Source organism: Dermochelys coriacea, chromosome 4, assembly GCF_009764565.3.
Source record: "Dermochelys coriacea isolate rDerCor1 chromosome 4, rDerCor1.pri.v4, whole genome shotgun sequence".
Taxonomy (NCBI): Eukaryota; Metazoa; Chordata; order Testudines; family Dermochelyidae; genus Dermochelys; species Dermochelys coriacea.
This window is the reverse complement of record NC_050071.1, coordinates 39,746,373-39,768,646: the sequence shown is the minus strand read 5'-3', so window position 1 is coordinate 39,768,646 and position 22,274 is coordinate 39,746,373. Positions and strand designations below refer to the sequence as shown.

At 37.6% G+C, this 22,274-nt stretch overlaps 1 protein-coding gene across 5 annotated transcripts in view; it reads right to left on the bottom strand.

Annotated features, from left to right (window-relative positions):
• The window catches only part of LOC119854944 (bifunctional heparan sulfate N-deacetylase/N-sulfotransferase 3), a 128,072-nt gene that overhangs the window by 46,816 nt on the left and 58,982 nt on the right, over positions 1-22,274 (bottom strand). For all 5 annotated transcript variants that reach the window (XM_043513288.1, XM_043513289.1, XM_043513286.1 and 2 more), the window contains 2 exons: positions 17,158-17,245; positions 12,006-12,160 (listed from right to left, as the gene is read on the bottom strand). In XM_043513288.1, the coding sequence (XP_043369223.1) occupies positions 12,006-12,160; positions 17,158-17,245 (243 nt within the window). The remainder of the gene's footprint in view (positions 1-12,005; positions 12,161-17,157; positions 17,246-22,274) is intronic.

Sequence of the window (22,274 nt, the reverse complement as noted above, 5' to 3'; positions counted from 1 at the left end):
CCAGCTCCATTTTTTTCAGATTTCCAATTGAAGATTTGATTGTCTTAAAATTTGACTAAATTTCACAGTTACTACCAACTAGAACTCCCTTTTGTAGTCATTTTCATATACTGCTACTCATTATCTAGATACAGTATGCGTCTGCTGGCATGTAAATGACCCTAAGTGAGTTTCTTGCTGATTTTAATAATCTTGCCTGGTTCACTTTAAAATCTTAAATGGATAGCCACATCCCTAATCATATTTCCTCAAGATTCCTGTTGTTCTTTTTCTATGCCTTAAAATGAGGACTCCTCTGTAATTTTAAATCTCTCTCTCTTATTTTACCGAATTCAATTATGGATTTCACTTGGTTATCTCTACTATAATTTACTAAATTCTGTGTTAAAGCTAAATTCTTAAATTATTCTGGGTGAACCTAGTGATTTCTGAAACTACAACTTGTAGGTAAAGAAAACAATCATAAGCTGATACCCAAGCCAAGAGAATGGAGAATTTCCCCTTATTTACTACTTTTTGGATTTTTACTCAGGTTTACTGGGATCATACCCCCCATATACACATATACTGCACAGGGAGGGAAACTAGATTGATAACATTTAAAACATCACACAACCCTATACCAATGGGAGAAAAGCATATTTTTAATACTTTAGAATTTATATAGAATAGCTTTATCAACTGCATAACAAAAGCATAACCTCACTTTTTCTTCCACAGCACAGTTTATATTGTGATGCTGTCACTCTTCTTGCTTGCGTGTAAAAAAATATCATTTTTTTCTTTTGTGGTTAATTAAGTGCTTGTAGAAACTGACATACAGTAGAACCTCAGAGTTATGAACATGTTGGGAATGGAGGTTGTCAGTAACTAATTCTGAACAAAACATTATGGTTGTTCTTTCAAAAGTTTACAACTGAACATTGACTTAAGAAACCTTTGGAACTTTACTATGCTGAAGAAAAATGCTGCTTTTTCTTTTTTTAGTAGTTTACATTTAACACAGTACTGTACTGTGTTTCCATTTTTTTATCTTTGCTGTCGCCTGATTGTGTACTTCCTGTTCCAATGAGGTGTGTTTGACTGGTCAATTCGCAACTCTGGTATTCGTAACTCTGAGGTTCTACTGCACAGGCATCCCTGAAGAATGAAACCATCTCTTTATCTCCAAAGCAGATGCAGAATGGGCAATAGCAAAGCATACTTCCTGTCACTGCTTTGCTAAGTTGCTGGAACCATGACAAACTCTTAAGGTGAAAGGGTAATTCATTTTCCATAATCATCAAACTCTGGCCCCTCTCCTGAGACTGCCATCAAGGCTGCCAATTGGTATGGAGATTTTTGTGGACACTTGCCCACTAGGAGTTGGGCCTAGACCACTAACTTATTCACATGCCTATGAACAGCCATATAAGAGTAACTACTTTTTGGTCGTATCGGACTTGGGGTGGATTCTAATTTGTGATCAAGAGATTACTACTCCCTTGAGGCATCCAGTCTCCAAACAATGGGAACCTGTAGTTGCCTTTACCTTGCAGAACCTATGGAAGGAATGTGGTATCAGAATTAATGCTTTCTTTTCCTCTAGGTATGAAACCTCCTTGGGCACAAGTGCCCTCAGAGGTGTAGAGGATGCAAATTGCATTCCATGTACCCATTCATATGTACCATGTACCCATTCATATGTATAGATACAAACGTGTGTGTGTGTGTGTGTGTGAGACATTTGCCCCAAGTTCAGGAGAGTCAAGATTTAGTCCTAGACCACTGACAAGTTTTCTACAAATGAAGTATCATGGCTACAAAATCTGTTTGATCACGATGCAGAAAGGCTAGAAAAGGAGTTTCATCCCATTGGGAATATAATGTTGTCAGTGTAATACACAGTATTTCCTTCTAGTCCAGGAAGAATCTGAAAAAACAGACATTAAAGTTGTAATGTTTGTAGGTAAAGACAAGTTATTTTCCCTCATTTTAGGGGTTTAGGGCCACTTCTGGACCTGGTACAGTGGGACTTCTAAAAACCATACTTGGGTTATTAGGTAGAGGATTTTTTTCAAATCCCAATAATTTAAAAAAAATAATCTAAAACATTTGTAAATTTTTTTTTTAATTCATGGCAAACACAGAATGTATGATGCCATGCTATGGCATATGGTTTTATTACCATGCATTTGAGATAAAGTGAACTATTCAGGCTGAGCTTCCTCACTTGGTAGTAATGCAGCCATCCAAAAGTTATGCTTGATAAGGCCTATATATCACACTGTCAATTATTCCTTATATATATGGTTGGTTCTCTACTGTGGGTTCAGAGTGTGTAATGTACATTCACTTCAATACTAAGTGGGTCTGAGTAAAAAGACTATAGGACTTGGCCCATTGATTTGACTACAATCGGTTATTTAGCTTTAAACTACTTAATTCCAGTACAGAAGTTTCAATTTCCCTTTCTCCTATCTTAATCTTTTCTACTTCACTTGAGCATGCACAAGCATCAAAAAGAATAATTTTTATAAAACATGTAAGAGACTGTATTCTCTAATGTCCTGTTTAATCTTCTTCATTCAACTCTAAACAAAAGTCTGAATTAAGGGGTTTCTTAATCTTACACCAATATTCACTAAAAATATGTAATTTAATTAAAATCTTTCATACTAATTATGAGCATATCTTTTTCCATGTAATAGTATCTTCTTCAGTATTTTTCAAATATTTTTATTCTTATACTATTTCATAAGGAAGTAAGGAGTTTTACTGAATTTCATACAGAAATAAGAGTGGCAATACCATACCATGGGCACCCAGAGTGGTGGCTGCTGACTGAGCGCTCAGCTCTGCAGGCAGAAGCACAGAAGTAAGGGTGGCAATACCATACCATGCCATCTTTACTTCTGTGCTGCTGCTGGTGGCAGCTCTGCCTTCAAAGTTGGGCTCCCGGCCAGCAGCCATGGCTCTCCAGCTGCCCAGTGCCGACGCCAGCAGCAGAGCAGAAGTAGGGGTAGCAGTACCGCAACCCTCCCTACAATAACCTCACAACCCACCTCCCCCAACTCGTTTTTGGGTCAGGATCCCTACAATCAAACACTGTGAAATTTCAGATTTAAATAGCTAAAATTGGGAAATATTTGATTTTTAAAATCCTATGACTGTGAAATTGACTAGAATGGCCTTTGAATGGAAATTGACTAGAATGGACTGTGACTGGACTGTGGTAGGGCCCTAAACATGATGCATCAATTCCAGGGTGAATAAAAATCAATGATTTTTTTAAAAAAAAATTTGATTTTTTTGATAAAATACTTTTTGAGGAAATAACCTATCTAAAGATAAAGATACATTATAGCTCAAAGAGAACTCATCATGGAATAGGGATTATAAATTCTAATTCTATAGTATGAGACAATATATTCATGTAATGTTTAAGAAAAGTTTTGTAAATGAGTTCCAATAGTTCATAGTTCAGAATCTTATGGGTTCCAGGGGCTTCTGTATAGATTATTTAGGTTAATCTTTCTATCTACCCAATGGGACTCAGTGCTTCGTCTAGAAGATGCTACCAGAGATGCTTAGTTTTGCAGTTCTCAAACTGTGGATTTGTGTCTCCAGAGATAACATGCTTGTCAACAGCAAAAATATTTTAAAATAAATAAATATATAGAGATGAGAAATAACAGACCTCAACCCTATTGTCCCTCTGCAAATGTGTGTACACAGAGTCAATCCCGTACCTCTCTCTAAAAGTGCAAAGTTTCAAAGAGTTCAGTGAATAGAAGTTTGTTGGGTGTGGAATAGATCTGGACAAAGAGAAGAAGTCTGGAGATCATAGAATATCAGGGTTGGAAGGGACCTCAGAGGTCATCTAGTCCAACCCCCGCTCAAAGCCGGACCAATCCCCAACTAAATCATCCCAGCCAGGCTTTGTCAAGCCTGACCTTAAAAACTTCAAAGGAAGGAGATTCCACCACCTCCCTAGGTAACGCATTCCAGTGTTTCACCACCCTCCTAGTGAAAAAGTTTTTCCTAATATCCAACCTAAACCTCCCCCACTGCAACTTGAGACCATTAGTCCTCGTTCTGTCATCTGCTACTACTGAGAACAGTCTAGATCCATCCTCTTTGGAACTCCCTTTCAGGTAGTTGAAAGCAGCTATCAAATCCCCCCCCTCATTCTTCTCTTCCGCATACTAAACAATCCCAGTTCCTTCTGCTTCTCCTCGTAAGTCATGTGTTCCAGTCCCCTAATCATTTTTGTTGCCCTCCGCTGGACATTTTCCAATTTTAACCAGTTACTGATCCATGAGAGGACCTTCCCTCTTATCCCATGACAGCTTACTTTGTTTAAGAGCCTTTGGTGAGGGACCTTGTCAAAGGCTTTCTGAAAATCTAAAAAAGAAAAGGAGTACTTGTGGCACCTTAGAGACTAACAAATTTATTAGAGCATAAGCTTTCGTGAGCTACAGCTCACTTCATCGGATGCATTTGGTGGAAAAAACAGAGGAGAGATTTATACACACACACAGAGAACATGAAACAATGGGTTTATCATACACACTGTAAGGAGAGTGATCACTTAAGATAAGCCATCACCAGCAGCAGGGGGGGAAAGGAGGAAAACCTTTCATGGTGACAAGCAAGGTAGGCTAATTCCAGCAGTTAACAAGAATATCAGAGGAACAGTGGGGGGTGGGGGGGGGAGAATACCATGGGGAAATAGTTTTACTTTGTGTAATGACTCATCCATTCCCAGTCTCTATTCAAGCCTAAGTTAATTGTATCCAGTTTGCAAATTAATTCCAATTCAGCAGTCTCTCCTTGGAGTCTGTTTTTGAAGCTTTTTTGTTGAAGTATAGCCACTCTTAGGTCTGTGATCGAGTGACCAGAGAGATTGAAGTGTTCTCCAACTGGTTTTTGAATGTTATAATTCTTGACGTCTGATTTGTGTCCATTCTTTTACATAGAGACTGTCCAGTTTGGCCAATGTACATGGCAGAGGGGCATTGCTGGCACATGATGGCATATATCACATTGGTAGATGCGCAGGTGAACGAGCCTCTGATAGTGTGGCTGATGTGATTAGGCCCTATGATGGTATCCCCTGAATAGATATGTGGACAGAGTTGGCAACGGGCTTTGTTGCAACAGACTAACACGGCTGCTACTCTGAAACCTGTGAAAATCTAAGTATACTATATCCACTGGATCTGCCTTGTCCACGTGCTTGTTGACCCCCTTAAAGAATTCTAGGAGATTTATGAGGCATGATTTCCCTTTACAAAATCCATGTTGACTCTTCCCCAACAAATTATGTTCATCTATATGTCTGACAATTTTGTTTAGTTGTTATTCTATGGTACTATCGTTTTAGATGCAGTTGTGTTAAAAAAAATAAATAGCTGAAATAGGCAGATCTTCCTTTTACAATTTCACCTTTAAAGTAGTACTGAGGGTCAGTGAATGCAATGAGTAATACTAAATGAGCAGTATGATAATAATAATTAAATAACTGCATTGACTCATTTTGTTTGGGAGAATCCATCCTCAACATACAGGATTCTGAAGACTATCCACCTTCAAGCTCACCATCATTTTCTATAGTTTCAGAGTTATCTGCTAATGATAGTGTTTCAGTCACATCACTTAGGTCACATAGCCACAGTATATCACCTATAGCAAAAAGAAAAAATTTTTTTCCATCATTCAGAAACAACCGTAGATAACTTTGTGATAAGAAAAACAGCAGATTACAAAAAGAGGTAATTGATAAAAAAATTGCCCGGTTTGTTTATGTAGCAAACTCTCCTTTCCATATGATTGAGAACCCACACTTCATTAACATGGTTCAGTCATTAAGACCAGGATACAGTCCACCCAAGAGAGCAGACATCACAGGCAAATTGCTGGATAAAGTGTATGAAAGAGAAATTGAGCTGTGTGCAAAAGGTCTAGAGGGTGAAATTGTTAACCTGGCTGGAGCAATGTCCACAATGATCCTGTTGTATGTGCTTGTGTGATAACAGAAGAAGGGAATGTCTTCATTACAGAAACAATTGATACATCAGGAAATGCACACAGCAGAATACTTACAACAAGTAGCAGTAAAAGCTATAACAAACTGTGGGGAAAAAATTCAAAAGTCTAGTACACAGCTTGGTAACAGACAATGCTGCAAATGTATCCAAGATGAGAAGAAATTTAGAAGAGAGTCCCAAGCTAATAACATATGGTTGCTGTGCTCATTTGATGCATCTCCTAGCCAAAGATTTCAGTGTTCCAGAAATAAAGGCTAATGTGGAAATTGCAAAATACTTCTGTAACAACCACTTTGCAGAAATTACTCTGAAAAAAAGTGGGAGGAACCAAGCTAACTCTCCCACCAGATATGCCATGGAACTCAGTAGTGGACTGTTTTGAGCACTGTACCAAGAACTGGCCTAATCTGATGACAGTCTGTGAAGAAAATCATGAAAAAATAGATGGCACTGTCAGCCAAAGTTCTCAACATTGCCTTAAGAGAAATGTGAACACATGCTGAGTAGCCTTGAACAAAATGCAGGGAAATAGCTGTTTTGTTGCTGACGCTGTTGAATCTGGAAGGAACTGAGATAGATCTTAGAAAGAGAAATATGCAATGACAGAGTTAAATTACAAGTATTAAAAAAATGAATGGGACAAGCTCGATCTCCAGCTCATTTTCTTGCAAATATTCTCAATACTTGGGACCAGGGTCAAACCTTAACTGCTGAAGAAGAGGAGTTGGCTATGACATAGACATCTAGCAATCATCCCTCCATAAGGCTAACTATAATATACTTCAGAGCTCAGGGTGAACCATTCAAGAAATAAATGTTTGCTCATGATGTTTTAAAGAAAGTCTCACAAGTGAACTGTTGGAAGTCACTTAGGCACTTAGATTCCAAGACCGTTGAAGTGATAATCTCACTTTTAACAGCAGTAGCTTCTTCTGCCAGTGTAGAAAGAATATTTTCTTCCTTTGGACTAATTCGTTCCAAACTGAGAAATCGTTTGGGACCTGAAAAAGCAGGAAAGCTTGTTTTTCTTTTCCAGATTATGAACAAACAGGAAATGAAGGTGAAGATGACTGATATTTTAAGTTTCTCATGTTGACCTGGCTGACATAGTCGATTTAATTTTTGTTTATTTAAAAATATTTCATTTAACTATTTTAGTTAAAAACAATTTTAACAAGAATAAACCTGATTTTAAATAACTTGAATGTTTAACTAAATTCAAAAATTCATACGCTTACTTGTTAAAGTATTATATGCTTGCTGAAAAAATCTAGAATACATAATGTTGTTATTTTAGTTAAATAGAAGAATTTAAATGTCTGTCTGGTGATGTTCTCCTCCTAATACAGCAGGGCAAGAAAATCCTCCAAATATTCATGATTAACCTGTTCAACTCCCAGTGACTTCATAAATATTTGCTTCAATTACCTTTGGTAGGTGAAATAACCAAACAATCATTCATTTTCTGATATAGCTGTAAAACGAATCTGAAAAGTTTTCAAAATAAATCACTTTAAAAACTTATAGTCTGTGCCTTCTAAAAATGAAACCTACACCTATCTCTGAGTTTTGAAGAATATGCATTAAGGTTATAACAACCAACAAGAATGCACTTTTATGTAGAAATCCATAATTAAATCGAGTCTTCCTAACTAGCGATTTAAATCATGATTTAAATCAATTTGATATAAATCAAATCCACCCAGATTCAATGCTCAGTTTCTGAGCAAACTGCTTTCTAATCAGTTGGGGGGGACCCCATAACTGCATTTAATTGATGTATCTGTATAAAAACACAGAGTAAAATCTTTTCTTTTTTCATGTCACATTTTTCTTCATTTTCTGAAAATTTCACAACAGATTGGATTTAGAACAACCTAAATGAATCTCAATATTTACCATCTGTAAACTACAACTGTCCTTCATATATCTCAATCTGTCTTCCAACTGACTTTGGAAAGAAGAATTGCAAAAATGGATCAGAGCAGTGGTCCATCTCTTTCAGTATCCTGTCTCTAATACTAGCCATACCAGCTACTTCTGAGGAAGATGCAAGAAAATCTGCAACAAGCACTTAAAGGATAACCGGGATATTCTTGTTAACTTTCATCACATCCTCTCTTATTCACTTCTGCTCTAAAGAAAAGTCTCTATCTTTTCAGTCTCTTTCCATGTGCTTCTAATAGTTCTGGTCTTGAACCCCTTATATTTCTGCAATATTCTCTTTGAGATGGGGTGACCAGATCTGAAAACAGTATTCCAGGCAAAGTCTACCATTGATTTATATAATGATATTTTTGCTGGAAACTATATTTTGTTAGTTAACTTTTAGTGCAAAGAGTAACTAAAATGTGTCAAGAGTTACACCAGGGATAAATTTGACCCAAAATATGTATTAAAGAAAAAAATTTTCACCAACAATAAAACAATCCTTTTTTTGTTTGCTGAAGAGCTGGACCAGCAAAATCCCGTTTCCTTACATAGCTGGTAGTTCTCTAAGTTAGCACTTTGAGAAAAATATTTAAAAACTAAATACACTTGATAGAAATCCTATATGCAACAGAAGGAATATTTGTACCTATGCAAGACAAAGCAATGGATCAAATTCTATCCGGTGAAGTTAATGGAGTTTCATTAGAGATATATTTGGTCCATTATGATTATTTAAAAATAATCACTAGAAAACCAATAAACACATTTACTTAAGAGAAACTGCATCATCATAATATTAAAGTTGTAATACAAAACAATAAAGCTAAAGTATTCACAGTTAGGGGGTAGTTTTGAACACTTGTGCACCTTCAAATACCTTCTTGATGGACTGTGTCCTAAGTGTTGCAACACAGTTATATATTTAATTTACTTATTTTTATAGTTGTGTGTCAGTCCTTAACATACTTTTAATATAGTTTTTGTTGGCTAAACATGCCATATAAACAGAATACAACCTTACTTATTCAGCCTTGTTTTGTGAAAACTGGGTGATTTGTACATTCCAGTGGTTGTTTAGTTAGTTCTAATCTCGGCTATGAAATCCTTGTCATCTTTGACTGTTAGTGGCAGGGCTAGTCAGTGTCACCACAACACTTGAAAGTCTACTTGTGGCTCATTTTGTGAAAGAATGGGATGTTCTCTGTTACAAATACAAGTTTAAGGAGCTACTTATTTGTCACTCTTGAGAACCTTTAATACAGCTTTCAAATACTACTGTGTGATGTAATACTGTCTTTTGTGCATAGGTAGCAGCAATGCTTAGCTGTAAAACCACATGACAATATGCACTTGAAATCCCAGATTCTACATATAATTATTGAATTAAATTCTAAAATATGCTACCTGGTTCTTCTGCAGTATTAATTATTTTCTTTTTGTGAAATCATAAATTATAAATCCAGTTACACATTTTCAGATGTCAAGATGAACCCTTTTAAAGGGGAAAAAGAAGGTTTTATTTAAAAGTGTGGTCAAATGAAATGAAAGGAAAAAATGGAAAACGTATTTTTGTTCTGATTCATGCAGCCTGCGTGTGTGTGGGGATGTGCGCACTCATGAGTGTGTATAAATATACTTGCTAATTATGTCTCAAATACAAAGCTATAAGGTAAAATATTACTATTCCATACCTTTTGAAAGTATTTAGCTTAATATCACCTGCAACTTAGTTATCTCCAAAAAAATTAGAACAATGGTCTATCGCTGGAGTAATTTTTTGTGTGTTTTAGTTACTCTTTGCATTAAAAATTAATCATAAATTAATGAGTTTTCCAACTAGTGTTGCCAACACTCCCGGATTGACCAGGAATTAATCTCCCGGTGGCTGAAACGAATCTTGGAGATTTTAATAGGCCACTGAAAGTCTGGTCGGTGACACAGCGGACCTAAGGCAGGCTCCCTACCTGCCCCGACTCCATGCGGCTCCTGGAAGCAACTGGCACATCTCTCTGGCTCCTAGGCACAGGTACGGCCAGGGGGTCTCTGCGCACTGTCCTGGCCTTGAGTGCCGACTCCGCAGCTCACATGGGCTGGGAAGTGCAGCCAATGGGAGTTGCAGGGGCAGGCGGGGAAATGCATAGAGCCCTCTGGCTGCCCCTGAGCCTAGGAGCCAGACATTCCAGCTGCTTCCAGGAACAGCCCGAGGTAAGCGCTGCCCAGCCGGAGCCTGCACTCCGAACCCCTTGCCCCATCCCCGAACCCACTCCCACACTCCACACCCCTTCGCCCCACTCCGAGCCCCCTCCTACATCCAAACTTCCTCCCAGAGCCTGCACCCTGAGCGCCCTCCCACACCCAAACTCCCTCCCAGAGCCCACACCACACACCCGCTCCTGTACCAGGCTCAGCCCGGAGCCCCTTCCCACACTCTGAACCCCTTGGTCCCACCCCCCAACCAAGAGCCTGCATCCACTCCTGCACTCCAACCCCCTGCCCCAGACTGGTGAAAGTGAGTGAGGGTGGGAGAGAGCGAGCAAAAATGGGAGGGAGGGGGGATGGAGTGAGCGGGGCCGGGGCCTCTGAGAAGGGGCAGGACAGGGGACGGGGCAAGGATGTTTGGGTTTGTGCGATTAGACATTTGGCAACCCTTGTCCCAACTAAGATAATATAATTAAATGCTCAAATTTTCTTTTTGAAGGAGTAAAGATAAATAGTGTCCAAATTGATAATAGCATAATGTACCGAATTCTCCTTTCACATTACCAGTGCAATTCCACTGATTTCAAATGGAGTTACTCCTGGTTTACAATAGTATAAGTGAAAGCAGAATTAGGCCCAATAGTTCTAGAAACCCAAGGGGAGGTGTAGCTCTTTGCTACACCTATTTAACATGTGTACTGTCATTCCTGAGCCTTGGGCCTATTTTTAGGCCACCAAGAAACAGCCTCTCTGGGGCTAGTACCCCCAGAGCTAATTTCATCTGACTCTCCTTACATCCTCCAGCACTGGGAACCAAATTATGACTAGCTCATGTATGAATGTGCTAGGGGAGAAACACTCCCTATGCTTTCTCTCCAACCCCTCATCCAGTGCTCCCACACAGGGGAAAGCATAATTTAGCCCACAGTGAATTCTTAAATAGTGAAAATGAATATGATTTTAAACAGTAAAATGTATTTTACACCAGAGTACTATATTTCAAAATTAGCAGCATTCACATCTGTAAACTAGTAGTATAGTATAATGTACACATGTGTGAGACTTCTGGGGTTTCTTTGTTACATGAAACTGAATGGCAAAATCAAACCAAGTACATTTTTCTTTCCTTAATTTTCTTATATCTGTATGTCTCATTTTGTTTTTCTTTCAGGTTCTCATTGAAATATTTTTTTTCAGTACCTTGCTGTAAAAATATAATTACTTAGCAAAGTCAATGCTTTTCAGAACAGCTATTTTTATACATAAACTGATCAAATGGGTAATTGTAATATACGTTAATAATCCTGAGAGATTTTACTAGATTTCAGAGCAAAGATAGGGCTTTGAAAGTTCTGAATGATAAACTTGGACTATATTTCATTATGCAAACATTGCAGTTCAGTACTAGAGCTGGCTGAAAATTTTCCACCAGAACATTTTTTCATTGGAAAATGCCACTTCACCAAATTTGAGACTTTCTGAGGGAATGTGCTGATGTTGACAAAATTCTGTTCAGAAAACTGAATCAAAATGAAGCATTTCAACCTTAATGGAATGGAATGTTTTGATTTTTCATTTAAAAACAACTTTTTGTTTCAAAATGTATTTGATTTTATATTATATTATAAATTATAATGTAAAATAAAAAAGTCAAAATAGGAAAAAAAAGTTTTAAATTTTATCAAAATTGAAGTTTTTAGTTGACCCAAAATGATTTTTTTGAAAATTTTTGATTGAAAAATTCAGAATAAAAATAAAATTCGCAATTGCAGCATTTCCTGAAAAACCAATTCTGATTCTCATATAGCTCTATTAAGTATACCGTGCAAAGATGTTACTTACTAAGGCAAATTTTTTGTTGAGAATCATCTGTTCCACCAGTGACGACTCATTATGGAAGAGATGAGGCTGCATGTGACTCCACATATGGGGAAACCACCAGAACTCATCCACAGACCCCAACAACAGGTCATCGCCTTCATCCTCCTCTTCAGTTCCTGCAAATATATTCCCCAAAAACAAACTCTTCAGGTTTGTTATGTTTTTAATATCATTAGGAAAAACAAGAGGAACATTAGTAATGTAATGTTTGACACCAAAAATATTTTACAGAAATTCGATATTACAGTGATGTTAAATAGGGATTTTAAAAGCTCTTGAACACATAACCCCGCCTCCGCCCATATAATTAGTTTGGAAAAGCACACCTTCCTCTCTAAAAGATTGAACAACCCTCAAAATGCAAAAAGCACTGTCGTCTCATTTGTATACTGCACAAGTAACATTAGAAACTAATACAAACAGACCTGTAAAAAGATAGGGTATTGAAGAGGATAAATGACAGGGTTAACAAGTCTTATTCAGTGTAATTTATTCAGACAAAACTACCATTGTAATCAATTCTGCCTTCCCTTTTTCATTACATGTGCTTTTCTAAAGTATTCTCCTGCCAGCGTCTTCAAATTATCCTATGCCACTCTATTCCTTTTTCTTCCCTTCTAATTCTTATCTTGTTCATGATCTCATGACATGTCAATTTCCTGCTTATCCAGTTGTATATTGCTTCTTCCCATAAACCACGCCTATTTAAAATCTTGTTTCAGCTTCTCTAAGCATCATGTTGCCATTATCATTTCACATTAAATGTGATTACTCATTTTATTTACTTATTCTTTTACTTCACTAATCTGACTTCTCTCTCAAACAAAAACAAACAAAACATTCAGCTACTCTGTTTTCTGCACCAATCACATTGTACTATCTATCTCTAACTCCCCTTCATATTTTTCTCTTTCTTTCAGTGAACCATGTATGACTTATTCCTTTGCTTTTTCCATGATTTTATCTCTATCTCCATCTGTGGAAACTGAATTAGAGACTCATGTTAGAAAGGAAAAACGGGGGCAATCAGATGTAATGATGCATCAACCTGTCTGCGATCTTTAAACTGGCTTTCTGATTTTAACAATAAGGTCATTTCAGGGATGTTCCAATGTTGAGCCAGTTCCATAGTAATCTACTTATTTACTATTTTACAGTATGGCTCAGCTTGTACTATACATCTGCATGTAGATCTGTGCTATCCCAGAAGTTCTGGGAGGGATTGTGCAGCCTCAGGAAAAGAAAGTATCTGCTCCCTTCTGTGACATGGAGCGACTGGGTGGGGGCCACATCTTCTCAGACTCCCTCTCCTGCCTCCCTCCTCTTGCTGTGGCTAGAGCCTCAGGGAATGCTAGAAGGGACCAATGCATGCAAGAAAGAATAAAGACAAGTGTTCTCCTCCCATCCCTTTCCCTTGTAATCACCACAAGAGTCAGACACAATCTAACCCTGTATGTTCTACTTTAGCTTTGAATCAATCATTTTGCATTTGTCAGTCTCATTTCTACATATCACCTCACTTCCTTGATTTCAAACTAATGTCCTTCAACTTTGACATTATCTTGTGTTGTCTTTTGTCTCTCTCTGTCCCTGATGTGGTCTTACTTTGCATGCATGATTGTTTCTTTGTTCTGGCAGTATAGAACATCTGCTTCCATGTCTAACACATTGCCTTTCTGCCTACTTAATGCCTTATCCCTTCTTTCTATTTCTACAGCTGCTCTATTATGCTTGCATAAAAGGGTTTTTTTTTGTTTGTTTGTTTTGGTTGTTTACAACCTATCTGATGATTCAAACTTCTGAATTGGTAAGTTATATGAGGGGCTAAAATCTGTGGTCTTTAATCAAACAAAGCTCTCATTGAAGTCAGTGGGAAATTTTGCTTGATTAAGGACCTCAGATTTGGTCATAAGTTATTACTGCTTTTTCCACACAGAACTACATGTGCCATGATGACAAATAAACAGAAGACACTGTAAGTTATAATACACTATCTCCTGGAAATCATGGAAATTTAAGATGGAAGAGGCCATATTATCCATCTTCCTCTGTCATTGCCGGTTTGTGCCAGACAGTATATTCTAAGAGTTTTGTCCAATCAAGTTTAAAATATTTCAGGAGGCTTCCAGCACTTTCCTGGAACACTACACAGTCAAACCTGGCAAATTTGAGAGTTCCACCAAAAGCAAAGAGTTCCAGTCATTAACATTTACATTTTTATTTCTTATATAAAAGAAGGATTAAAAACAAACTGAGATTTTCACAGATGAGTGCCTAAAATTTGGCATGTAGGCCCAGGCACTTAAATAGGTGGCATGATTTTCACAAGTGCTGAACACCCAACAACTGCTGCTGACTCTTTTTGCTGAGTACTCAACAGTTTTGAAAACCAGGCTACTTGTTTAGGTGTCTAAATATGTGTTTAGGTAACTAAATATAGAAACTAATTTTCAATAATCTTAACCTTAGAAATTATTTTCAAATTTACTTTATTAGAGCAAGGTTTCAGAAAGTAAGCACCCAAACAGCAGTAATTTAATAACATGAACATTATAAGAGATTAAGTTTTTCTTTGTTTTTCCCCATATATCTTTTTGAAAGACAAACACACTGGAATTTTGTTAACTGTGTTACACAAAAGAAACAGAAAGAAAAGGAGGACTTGTGGCATCTTAGAGACTAACAAATTTATTTGAGCATAAGCTTTCGTGAGCTACACCTTACGAAAGCTTATGCTCAAATAAAGTTGTTAAGTCTCTAAGGCGCCACAAGTCCTCCTTTTCTTTTTGCGGATGCCCACTAACACGGCCGCTACTCTAAAACGAGAAATAGAAAAGATTAATGGTTGAAACCTGATGCTCTACACATCAGTTCACGTTGAGTCTACTCTAAGACCAATATTTTACATACTGGTCAAGAAAACAGTCACCATTTACTTTCTTAATAATGATGTAAATCCTCCTGGGAAACTTTTCTGAAATGGTATATGTGTTGGCAATGTTGGATTTTGAAAATTGAGTGATGGTGAATATATACCAGTTTACTACCTGTTTTACAAACAGTTTGCCTTTTAAAGGCTGTAGGGCATATCAGCTGATCACAGGAAGAAATTTGAGTCTTCTAGAATCTAGAAATAATTACGAAATATGAATATAGTGAATAAAGTGGCAGACATTAAAAGTCAGAGATTACCACAGTTTTTCCTTATATCTAGAATAGGAAATATACGTGACAACTCTGTGTTAATAGCTCTCAAATGTTTACTTTGTAAATGTTTACTTTTTAATGGCGTCTTCTTTACGCTGCCTTTAGTAACATGCTCTGATCACGGAAAGATGTCAAAGGGACTGTGTGGGAATAGGGTCTGCTCTTGCAAATCCCTTTACAGGACTGGGACCTTAGGACTTGATCAGGAGAGGTACTGAATTCCTTGGAGGCAGACAGCATTGAAGACACTTGACTTCTCATTCAAGGTACTTAGTACTTCTCTTGTGGCCCTTATTCTGGAGTAGCCACCAACATGAGCATTCACAGATTCACAGCTTCTAAGGCCAGGAGGGTCGACTCTGATCATCTCGTACAACCTCCTGCTCAACACAGACCTTATAACTTCTTTCAAAATAATTCCTGTTTGAACCACATCATGTCTTAGTGAAAAACTTCCAGATTTGATTTAAAATTTGCAGTGATGGATAAACACCACAACTCCTGTAAGCTGCTCCAATGGTTAACTACCCTGGCTGCTAAAAATGTATGCTTTACTTCGAATCTGAATTTGTCAAGCTTCAACTTTCAGGTGTTGGATCCTTGTTATACATTTCTCTGATAAACTGAGGAATCCATTATCAAATATTTGTTCCCTATGTAGGTTTTTCAAAACTGTGATTAAATCAGCCTAACCTCTTTAAGATAAACAGAATGAGCTCCTTGAGTTTATCACTATAAGGCATGTTTTCCAACCCTTTAATAATTATTATGGCCCTTCTCTGAATCCTCTCCAGTTTACCAACATCCATCTTAAATTGTGGACATCAGAAACTGACAGCAGCAGACAGACCAATGCCAAATAAAGGGGTAAAATAACCTGTATGCTCCTTATTTCCCTGTTTATACATCCAAGGATTGCATTAGGACTTTTGGCCACAGCATCACACTGGGAGTTCATGTTCAGCTGATTATCCACCACAACCCACAAATCTTTTTCAGGTAACTGCTTCCAGGATAGAATCCCTCATGCTGTATGTGTGTCTTACATTCTTTGTTCCTAGATGTATAACTTTACATTTGGCCACATTAAAATGCATATTGTTTGCTTGCATCCAGTTTATTGTGCAATTGAGACCATTCTGTGTCAGTGACCTGTTGTATTCATTACTTACCAATCCCACAATCTTCTTGTCATCTGCAAACTTTATCCTTGATGAATAGTTCAGAGAACCAGCCCTTACTTTGCCAAACTAGTTTAAATGTAAGGCCATGTTTTGAAGATATTCTTTACTTGGTTGTGAATGGAAATTAACATTTTTAATAGAAGATATGAGTATTTAGGTATAATTTTTTGGAGGTACGCACTAGATCTGACCTATATGCATGCCTGAATTTCCTACATGTAAATTGAAGTTAAGGGTCTGTTCAGCTTTCACTCATAATACATTCTTAAGAGGTTTTAAAAAGTATCACTTTGTGTCTAATCTACCAAGACACTGTATAAATATATGCAGAATAATTTATACAGGTGTGTGTCATAGAATATCAGGGGATCTAGTTGGTTTAATAAAATATAGGAAAACTGGAAGAAAGTATTTATATATCTCGGACACTATTCTTATGGAGAATACTGCTTCACCACAAGGGTTGGTCAATGTAAACCATCCTTCAGGAACAGTTTGACCCAGCAAGTCACACAATTATGTTATATGCTCTGAGGCAATCTGTTCTATTTGTTATATTCTTGTGAAGGAAGCTTTCCTCTCTACTCAGAACCTGAGTGCAGTTCCCCATTATCCCATTTAATTTAATACCAAAGCGGCATAATCAATGTCATTTCTACTTCCCCTACACTACAAAGATACTTCCAATCAAAATGAAAGTGATTTTAGATTTTCATTCTTACCTGTGTGGTAAAATTTCCCTGAAAATCCCAGGTTGAAAGTAAAATTTGTAATCTGAGCTCTCAAAAGATTCTGCGTATCAAGCAGGGCCTGAAATAAATATACATAAAAAAATTCATCAGGCACATGATCTTTCTTTCCGCCCCCGTATAAAGACCATGACAAAAATATAATTTCTTTACCTCTTAAAAACCAAAGACCAAATTTAATTCTGAAGTGCACTGCATGCATCTTCATGGAGATCAGTGGTGCGTAATTTATAACCAGAATCCTCCTCCTAATAATAATACCTCTCTCTTATACAGTGCTTTTCATCTGTAGCTCTCAAAACACTTTACAAAGGAAGTCATTATCATTAATACCATTTTAGAGATGGGGAAACTGGGGCACAGGGAGGGGAAGAGATTTGATGATGTTCATTCAGCAGGGCAGTGCCAGAGCCCAAAACTGAACCCAGGTCTCCTGAGTCCCAGTCCAGTGCCATATTCCCAAGGAAACATTGGCTCCCTTAAGCGTTGATTAGAGTACATACACAGAACATTTTACTGTAGCTTAGAAATTATTGGCAAAAAAAGACTAAGAGGAGAAAAAGTGAGATGAACATTGAAGCCTATTCTGCATCAAATAACTGGAATCTAGTCCACAATGTCTGACTCACTTATTCCTCAGACAGTTAGCATACTGGCTGTCACCATAAACGTACTTGCACAAAATTAGTACAAACAAAAGCTACCATGCTGAAAGAAATGGCTTCTTCTTATTCCATCAGAGACATCTTCATTCTTCAAATACCTAGACTAACTTCAGGTATTGTGATTCCAAGAGTTACACATTATTTCAGGAGACGTCTCCGAAGCAGTGATGCAGTCTCTAAAAGGGAAATACTGGCATGGTAACTCCTTGTTATATTCAGTTTTAATTAGAAAAGTATGTTAAGGTGCATATATTTTAAATCACACAAGAGAATAATTAAAATTATTGGGGGAGATTTTCAAGGGGACAGAGGGAGTTAGGCACCCAATTTTCCTTGAAATTCAACACCCTGACTCCCATTTTTGCCTTTGAAAATGTCCCCCAATAATTTTAATTACCATTCTTCTTTGTAATTTTAAATATACATGCCTTCCTTAATATCTGTTTCTAGTTATTAATTTCTTAATTGCAAAAACAATTAAGTTATTTAAAAGTAAAACACTTAAGACATCAGAATGTGAGCATCGAAGCATTTGGTAAGGATCTCCTTGTTTATAAAGTAAAAAAGAAGTGAGAATTGTTTATAAATATATACTGTGACAGGGCAAGGCCAGATGGCTATAGAAAAGTAGTGGGAGATAGATAGATATATTAGCTCCAGTCTAAACAAATCCCAAAAGGACCAGATTAAGTGAAATGGAAGCTGCTCCAGGTCAATTAAGACACCTGGGGCCAATTAAGAACTTTCCAGAAGGCAGGGAGAAGGCTATGTTGATTGGGACACCTGAAGCCAATCAGGGCTGGCTGAAACTGGTTAAAAGCCTCCCAGTCAGTCAGGTGGGTGTGCATGTCAGGAGCTGTGGGAAGAAGTTGCGCGGTTGGAGAGGCTGAGTAGTAAGGGTGAAGTGGAGCTTGTGAAAGTGAGGAGAAGTAGCCCAGGGAATTGTATGTCATGTTTCTATAAGGTCAGCTACCATAGCTGATACTATTAGGGTCCCTGGGCTGGAGCCCGGAGTAGAGGGTGGGCCTGGGCTCCCCCTGCCACCTTTGCCCCCTGTTTAATCACTGAGACTGGGAGACAACAGAGACTGTGCAAGGAAGGATAACTTCTCCTCACCTCCCTCACTGGCTTATGATGCAAATGGCTCAGTAGACTGTGACCCTTGTCCCTAGAGAAAGAAGGGTTATGTGGAGGGTCACAGTGAGCCTCTGAGGCTAGCGAAATCCGCCAGGAAATGCGGGACCCACGGAGGCAAGGACAGAGCTTTGTCACAATACATAAAATATAGCAGAAGAAAATAATATTGACAAACCCTCAAAACAACAACAGTGGAAACCCATGGCCATAAGAAGCCTTCTATCTTCAGTGCAACTGTGCTTGCTTAAATAAGGGATGAATTTGACCCAAAGAACATTTGTTCAAAAGTTCTGATGACCAGTGAATACAGTCAGACATATCCTGAATATGTTCCTCAATTGTTGAGACTAATGCTTATGTTACTAATTGCTAATTATGAGACTAATTGCTTATGGTACACAGCTAAGGGCACAGATTTTGCTGCAAGACAGACACAAAACTGAAACCATTGAAAAACATCACTTTTTTGTTCCACGCTGTCCAACTTGACCTGGAGCTGAAAGGGTATCATATTGTTTTCCCCCTGCCCAGCACCCCCTTTTTTGTCACAGTAGCACTAGCAACACTGCCATCAAAGAGCTGTTAGAAGCTTTTAATAAACAAAATGGGTACGGTAAAGATCACTCCTTCTTCACTGGAAGGGAAAGCTGGAACAGTGTCCTCTGAATAAAGGAAAAGAGAATGAGAGGAGTGGATCGAAAATTAAACATAGTTGAGAGCAGGTTGAGAGTTTTCAGGAAGAACACAAAAAGAACAATCTCTTCAGAGCCTGTGCAGCATGAACTCTAGTGCAGGCTGAAAAGAGTTTAAAGATAATCAATGACCAATAAAGGCAAAGGATATTAAAGTGTGGGGATTCCTACTCTGGTTGAAAGTAGAGACTCCATGGGGTTTGTTATTAAAATCATCTCTGAGCTGGTGAGATTTGACTCAGTGAAAGAATTGATCTTTGCAAACAGATGTTACTGGATACGCAGATGGAAAGACACAGGGGGCAAGCAAACTGGTAGTACCCTTATTATGATAATAATGTATACCTTTGAAAGAGAGGTTGTTGAGTTCAGCCTGACAGAAAAAATTTACATATAAGGACATAAGCTCCTATTATTTCTGGATTACATCCAGCTGCCCAGGCCAGAAGAAAAGGTCTTACATAAACTTTAAAAGCCTTCCAGAAAATGTGATATTGAGGTGCTTGAATACTAATGAAATAGGCACATCAGAAATAAGATAGATAGGATACCTACATTCTTTTTTGCAGCATAAAGGAAAGAAAAATTTAGGGCAAAACTCATACTCGGTGAGATAAGGATTCTGCCCGAGAAAGCTGGGTTAAAGTGAAGCCTGAATTCCAAATGAACAGCTCAGAATGCTAATGTAACTTTTACAATTCTTACTAAAGATGACTTCAATTTCAAATGTTCTTTCCTGAGTCCACCTACAACATTTTCTGTGGACAATAGTCTCTGGCCAGGTTATATTCAACTTCTTTAGGTTACGTTCTTTGCTATGAGTCTGTTTCTGAATTGTAAGATTAGATATCGTAGCTAAAGGCTTTATCTTGCATCCTACTGAGCAATTGTCTATCTACCTTCCTATCATTTTCAACATAGTATCTAAATGATGGAAGAACAGAAGGAAAAAATGAAGAAAGAAATTGTGGAAATGCTAGAGAAATATAGCTTTGTAGAAATTCTTGATTGCACATTTCTAACATTACAGAAATGTTACATAATTGATATGACCATTTAAATTATTTGAAAATGGGAAAAGTGGGAGAGATACACACACACATTGTCATCTCTATGATAACCTGATTCCGGTTTTTAATTTTTATTGAAGAAATAAGAGAATCAGTTTTTCAGTTATAGTTATTACCCTCATGCATCAATGATGGCAACAGTCCTTTTAGCTGAATTTCACATAGGCCAGAAATCATGACAAGATGTGCTTTGCTGTTGAACCTACATAATTGTTTCCTGTCATAAATAACATGCACTAATCTCCAAAAGTAATCTGAACTTTATTTTTTAGAGTAAACTTTGAAAGATTTTGTGTAGTCACATAGAATCACAGAAATGTAGAGTTGGAAAGGACCTGAAGCGGTCATCTCATTCAGCCCCCGAAGCTGTGGCAGAACCAAGGTGTTTGTCTAATCTAGTCTTAAAAATCTCCTGTGATGGGGATTCCACAACCTCCCTTGGAAGCCTATTTCAGAACTTAATTTCTCTAATAATTAAAAAGTTTCCCCTAATTTTTATCCTAAACCTCTCTTGCTGCTGTTAATTTCTTCCTCTAATTGCAGAGCACATGATGAACAATTGATCATGGTCCTATTTATAAAAATTTGTTAGTCTCTAAGGTGCCACAAGTACTCCTTTTCTATTTATAACAGTCCTTTATAGATTTGAAGACTGTTATTAGGTTGGTCCACCCCCTCAAATCTTCTTTTCTCAAGATTAAACAAACCTTTCCTCATAGGTCAGGTTTACTAAAACTATTATTTTTGTTGCTCTCCTCCCTAATTTATCCACATCTTTCCTAATGTGTGGTGCTCAGAACTGGACACAGTATTCCAGCAGAGGCCTCACCAGTGCTGAATAAAGCGGGACAACTATCTCCCATATGTTACATACAACGCTCTTGTTAAGACACCTCAGAATATTAACCTTTTTCTCAGCTACATCATATTGTTGGCTCATATTCAATTTGTGATCCACAGTAAACTTCAGATCCTTTTCAGCAGTGTTTCTGCCTAGCCAGTTAATCCTTATTTTGTAGTTGTTCATTTGATTTTTCTTTCCCAAGTGTTGTACTTTGCCACTTGTCTTTATTGAATTTCATCTTGTTGATTTCAGACCAATTCTCCAATTTGTGAAGGTCATTTTGAATTCTAGTCCTGTCCTCCAAAGTTCTAGCAACTCCTCCCAGCCTAGGATCAGCCACAAATTTTATAAGCATACTCTCCACTTCATTATCCAAGTCATTAATGTAAATAATTGATTCTTGATCAATAATTGATTGATTAGAACCAACAGGAGTCATGTTGCTAAAATCTTGTATAGCTCTTTGAAGATTTACCAACTAATGCCCACAGTACCTCTGCCTATCTGCACTCTACTTGTGCTGTCTCCAAAACAGGTGAGTGCAGCTCTACTGTGAACTATGTTCTAGACAGACAAGCTGAGCTAACATTTAGTTGTCATGCCTACGATTATTTTCTGGGTGACTTGACATTTTACTCATCGTTTTGGTTCTAAAAACAAAATGCTAAACTTTTGAAAAATA